This window comes from Sesamum indicum, linkage group LG4 (genome assembly GCF_000512975.1).
Source record: "Sesamum indicum cultivar Zhongzhi No. 13 linkage group LG4, S_indicum_v1.0, whole genome shotgun sequence".
In the NCBI taxonomy this organism is placed as follows: domain Eukaryota; kingdom Viridiplantae; phylum Streptophyta; class Magnoliopsida; order Lamiales; family Pedaliaceae; genus Sesamum; species Sesamum indicum.
The window spans coordinates 4,688,799-4,694,527 of NC_026148.1; the positions used below are offsets into that span (position 1 = coordinate 4,688,799).

Genomic DNA, 5,729 nt, shown 5'->3' on the forward strand with positions numbered 1-5,729 from the left:
TTCTACTTTGCTTTTCGTCTTGTTAACGGACTTATCAGGGCCGTAAGTTGTCTCCTTTTGATCCCTAGTTTTTGATTCTTCGAGTGATTGAATGGCATAAGCTGCTGCTGCAACTGCAGCAGGGTAATCAGAACCACTGAAATCATAATCCCAACTCATCTGTCTCGACCACTGTCTTCTTATCCAGCTCTTGCTTCTTCTTTTCTCTGCAAGACACAAACTTCCCATTAGGTGGATGATCTTCCAATGATTCATTGTTTCCTTCAAGTCTGTATTCGATATTTAACCTGAGAAGAAAAGCTAGAAGAACTATAGCATACCTGCAAACGACTGTGTTTTCTGGGGTGGTATTTTTCTATCTTTTGCACTGCTCCCATCGGCCTCTTTATTATCCTGCCGTGTACCAGAAAATTTCACTCTGAAAGGGGATCAGTGGCCATGCCTTAGCAGATGCAACGATAATCTTTACTTGCATTTAGTTATCTCATTCATGCAATGTGTAGTAGAAAGAACATAATAACACATGAGCTTACCTCGTTTGCCTAATCAGGCTCTCCATTATTTAGCAACCCTCTGCTGCTCCAAAACTTTCTTCAGAGCAACAAAGAACTGTTTGTTCCCATGATTTTGATGCTTATTTGAAGGGGAAGCAGTATAAGCATGGGAAACTTGTCCATATTCATGCTTTGCATGCAAGGCCTGGTTTTGTATCTTTAAAACTTGATTGAAAAGCATACTTTTCTTTAACTTGCTGCTCTGTTATGTTGCATAAAAATCCTGTGCATCCTTCTGGGCTCCTCTTTATTCCTTTGAAGGCTTGGTATCTTTCTATCCATAAATGTTTCTCTCCAATTTTTTTAAAGTTACAAAAAGAAGTAGCCTACATGTTGGATAAGTGATTGGTCAGAAGTTATTCCTTGCTCATGAACTTTACCAATGTATTACTTTTCTGGGGACCTTTTCTGAGATGTGAAGTATTAGTTTAAGCAATATCATGCAAAGAATGTAGCAAGGAAATAAATTCAGATAGTATTAATAATAGTGTAAAAATATCCTAAAACTCCTGAATGAGAAGGAGACGACTCCTTCCCGTGAAAATTCCTAAGACTAAAAGAAGAAAAAGCAAACTATGAAAAGAAATTGTATGTAAACTCCTATCTAAGCACAAGCAGGGGCTGCAAACCCTCTCAGTGTGGCAAAAACTATGGAATCAGGCTGGACGGTAATGGGTGAAGCAGCATCAACAACCTGTGGATTCATTGCTGGAATATCAGATGATTCTGTGAGTTTTAGTGGTGTCCCATTCAGCAGCACAACATCACTCTGTATGTTCCCATCCTTTGGAGTCAAATGATACTCTTCCCTTTGCCATACATATTTACTGTATCCTGACGACAGGCTATAATCCTCAGGGTACAAGTTCAAGTCATCCATTACTGAGACTTCAAAGGTTGTCGAATTTGACATGTTGATCAGAAGAACTGAGATTCCAGACTGAAAAAACACACAAGAATTTTCAAGAATTCAGACACTGTATAAGTTCATTAGTTGTAATGATGGAGATCAGCTTACTGTTTTCTTTGAGCAGTGGGAATAGGCACGCAAGTAAGGAGAGCCATTGTGAGTTGCAGAGAGAACTTGCTTTCCCATCAAACGATGCCATAAGAGAGCGCTGTGAATGAAAAAACAATGGAATACTTAACCTTCTGGGGTGTATAAATAGCAACAGACAGGACTTTCAGCTTATATTTCACTTTGTACAGACACAATTTTCATTGAATACTCACCCATAATAGTCAGGATTAGGAATGAATGACGTTGTGTTAAGTAGAGCATAGTTTCCTCCAATCAAGGCCTGTCTGCAGAAAACCTTGTGGTTGAATGTTGATGTCATGCCCAATTGATCCAAGTACCTGTTCAGTCAAAACCATAATGCAATAACCATCGTTATCATTCGTGTCCCGTGTAGTAATCCATGCTGAAAGAGAGATTGTTATGGAGAACGAAAGAATAACAAACCAGAATCCATTAACAAAAGTGTGGGAAACATCTTTGCCACCACTGTTGTAAGCGCCACCAGCTTCCCCAACCCAGGCTCCTGACCATGGCCCGAACAACTTCACCGTGGTGGAAACATCCTTGTGGGTCTGAGCTATTTCATCTAGTAAAAAGGGATCTTGAATTTTCTTGATTAGATTTGGATCAACACCTACACAACAAAGAGATTCAATGCAAGTCCAAGAATAGAATAAAAACATAGAAATCTTGAAAATCATACACAATAACTATGTTTTGTGTCTGTACAAAGTACAAACCTGCACCAAGGTTGTAGATATGGTGTGTCAAGCCGTCAACAACGTCTGGTCCTGAGACCTGGAGGAAGGTTTTGAACCATTGCTCGTCATAAAACCCGCCTGGGCCCAGGATCTTGGGTCGTGAAGAAGGGTCAGGGTACAACTTCCTGAGCACTGTTTTGAGTGTAATAATATCTTTTCCATATTGTTCAGGAAGTATTCTTGCAGAAACCCCACTACCACATAGCTCATTTCCTGGAGAGAAATCAAGACAGTTATGTAAGAAATAACCAGATGTAAAACTAAAACAGATTGGCTGTCTGAGGTTTGATTTTACCTAGTTCATACGAATCGATCTTGTATCCTTTTTGGGCTGTGTAGTTCATGAAATCACGGGCGTTCCCATGATGCCACTTTCCAATCATAAGTGTGGCATCTCCATAGGATTTCTTCCTTCCAGAGAGGGCATTCAAGCCAAAAGTGATTTTAGCCCTGCAAACAGTTGATCAACTCAAATTGTAAACATAAACCAAGAGCAATCATAAGACCAAACTCCAAGACTAAATCGCAACCGTACCCCGTGTCACTGAACAACTTGTTCAGCTGATCCCATCTTTCCATGGGAAGACAACCTTTGGAAAATCCAAACAGGCCATCATCTTGTTGTTTGAAAGGTTGGCACTTCTTCACCGGTTTTCCAACATCATACACAACCTGATCTTGCAATGAGCCTCCAATTCTCAACCGAAGAGGGTTGAATGCTCTGATGGCGTTTGCAAGAATCTTGTTGTTCAAATCCTGCAAGAAGCAAAACATCCATAATAACAACAGAATTCAACATAGTTTCCTGCAAAACTAAAATTCAACAGGTTTCTGTACCAGATTGAAGATGCCAGCTTTTCCCCATGGGCACTGATTGTAGTTGCACTTAGTCTCAGGCCACCAGTCCAACGTAGCACAAACGAAGTTGTCATCAGTCTTGCCTATGGAAGTAACTCCTTTCACTGTCAACTTCACTTCATCAGCATATGACAAACAAAACAGTGAAACAAGAATGCAAGAAACGATAACCCTCATCCACGCCATCTCTGATATTCTCTCTTTTTCTTGCTTTGAATCGTAGATGCTAAACAGAAGAGTACCAGCTTTTATAACGCAAGAGTTTGAACCCATCACAAATACAAATTAGGATAAGGAAAAATCTTGGACTCTCAGTCTTCTTAGGAGTGTAGAGTTATATCCCTATTATGAATTCCATCTCGTTTCTTTGAATAACATAATGCATTCTATGTGCTAATAACTATGATAATAATTAGAGGACGACTAATTACTAAATTCTGTTTAATTACTACTTAATTCTTACAAAACAACTGATACAAATGCAAAAACAGCAGTGCCCAACTCCTTTGGTTGTCTTAGGATTCTTATTATAAGTGAATTCTAGTTAGTAACATGTTGACGACCAACTTTACTACACATATAAATAATATTTTTGAATTTTAAATAATAATAAAATATATAAATTAATAAATCACATTTCATAAAGAAAAGAGAGAAAAAGAAAGAGGAAAAAACCAACTTAAGGTGTTGCCGATACAATAAAAGAATTGGTGTAGTGTGATGTTAAAATGATGTAGACTCACTTTTATGAAAAAGAAAATGTAATAATTACAATTAATTTTTAATATAATCTACTTAGGGATGATGCATAGTGGGTCCAGCCACACCATAATAGTTGAAAGATCTTAACAAAAATTTTAAGATCAGAGGAGGACTAACCAGCAAAATAGGAGTTAACACTTCCAATACTTAAGTCAGTAATTGATTAACTGAAGAAGTGATTGAGAAACTTGAAATATAGTGAAAATAATAGTGCAATAACAGAGTTGGAGCGATATAATATGGTGATGAAGTGATAACAATAGTGTCGCGTGCAAAAAATGCGAAAAGTCTGCTGAAAATTGAGAAAGAAATGAGAGTGAGAGTAAAAAATAAGGATAAATGCAAATTACCCCCCTGAAAAATTGAAAAAGAGCAAAAAAATCCCCTTAAAAAATGGTGGGGGGCGCGCGAAGAGCTTCCCTAACCTTTTAATAAAAAAATATATATTACCTCCTTCCACTAGACAGTATAGGTTACTCGCCCATTTTTGCGACTGGTTTTAGCTATTTTTGTTTGTAAATTGTCACTTTTATCCCTAATTACTAAATATAAAAGTTGCAAAATATTATCACTTTCTCATTCTTTATATTGCAGCACGCTTCTCTTTTCTTTTGAATGTTTTATTCTATGGATTCTATGTAATTTTTAGGGAAATATGTCCAGTTTATTTAGTAGTTAGGGGCAAAAGTAACTAGTTACACACTAAAATAGCTAAACCGGTCGCAAAAATGGGCGAGTGAAATACATTGTCCAACGGAGGGGTGGTAATAGGCTTCTTTATTAAAAGGTTGGGTAGGCTCTTTGCCCCCCTTCTTTTAGAGTTGGTTTTGCCCTTTTCTAATATTTCAGGGGGGTAATTTGAATTTATCCCGTAAAACATACTTAGTACAAAGATAACTGCACAAGGGACTCTATTTATAAATGGACGTAGAGCAGTATTTGAGAGGTAGTTAGAGCAACTCATACATATTGGAAAGATACACGTATTAGCTATCTAAAAAAAAAATTGGATTGATATTTGGACTTATTTGGATGAAGATATGACCTTCTGAACGAGTCAACTCGAAAATCACGAAATTTGTTCACCTGTTACTTGACAAGTTGACTTCAACCGGTTTAGATGGCATTAGTTAGATATTTTTTAATGTGACGTGTCCCAAGGTGTTAGGAGTCCATGTGACTTGGAATTCTTGTTGTTTGCTTAGTCACCTTGCTGGACTTAAGTTGTTTTTCATATTAGTTGTGAATATTTAATCAATGAGTTTAATACCTTACTCATGATACATCAAAGTTCGTTCGACTGGGCTGCAAAATTGAGGCCCACATCCTTTGCTTTGGTCTTTTGAAAAATAATTGAGGGAGGCATTATCACTACCCCAACTCTAATAGTACAATTGAATTGGATTGATGGAGTAGGAATTGTGTTTTTTTGGCAAAATTACACTTTTGGTCTCATTAGATGGAGACATTTTATCTTTTGTTCCACCGCTAATAGGATCGATAACTCTAGTCCAAAAGTTTAAAAATTTTGACACTATTAATCCTGTGCCATTAAATATTAACTACAAAGGGTCATATGTAGTTAATCAGTGATATTGACCTTACTAATTAATGCCCAAATTCCATTTTAATTTCGTCCCCCAGTGTGTTTATAAAAAATAGGTTAAAAAGCCTTCCCTATTTTAAAATATTTCTTTTTGAATTCAATTTTGACTAAAATACCTTTTAAATTTTATAAAATCACCCTCCTTTGTTTCTTTTATTTAAGGATTA

At 36.9% G+C, this 5,729-nt stretch overlaps 2 protein-coding genes across 2 annotated transcripts in view; both read right to left on the bottom strand.

Moving 5' to 3' along the window:
• The window catches only part of LOC105160018 (remorin), a gene marked incomplete in the record, with an annotated part of 3,177 nt that extends 2,056 nt beyond the window's left edge, over positions 1 to 1,121 (bottom strand). Inside the window, 3 exon segments of the mRNA XM_011077273.2 lie at positions 1 to 206; positions 321 to 418; positions 534 to 1,121. Coding sequence (XP_011075575.1) covers positions 1 to 206; positions 321 to 418; positions 534 to 559 — 330 coding nt within the window.
• LOC105160089 (heparanase-like protein 2) lies at positions 1,123 to 3,433 on the bottom strand. The gene is made up of 8 exons (XM_011077352.2): positions 3,174 to 3,433; positions 2,872 to 3,092; positions 2,632 to 2,786; positions 2,316 to 2,549; positions 2,020 to 2,209; positions 1,788 to 1,913; positions 1,573 to 1,672; positions 1,123 to 1,494 (listed from the first exon to the last, which is right to left on the bottom strand). The coding sequence occupies exons 1-8, from the start codon at positions 3,378 to 3,380 to the stop codon at positions 1,159 to 1,161; spliced, it is 1,569 nt and encodes a 522-aa protein (XP_011075654.1). The 5' UTR covers positions 3,381 to 3,433; the 3' UTR covers positions 1,123 to 1,158.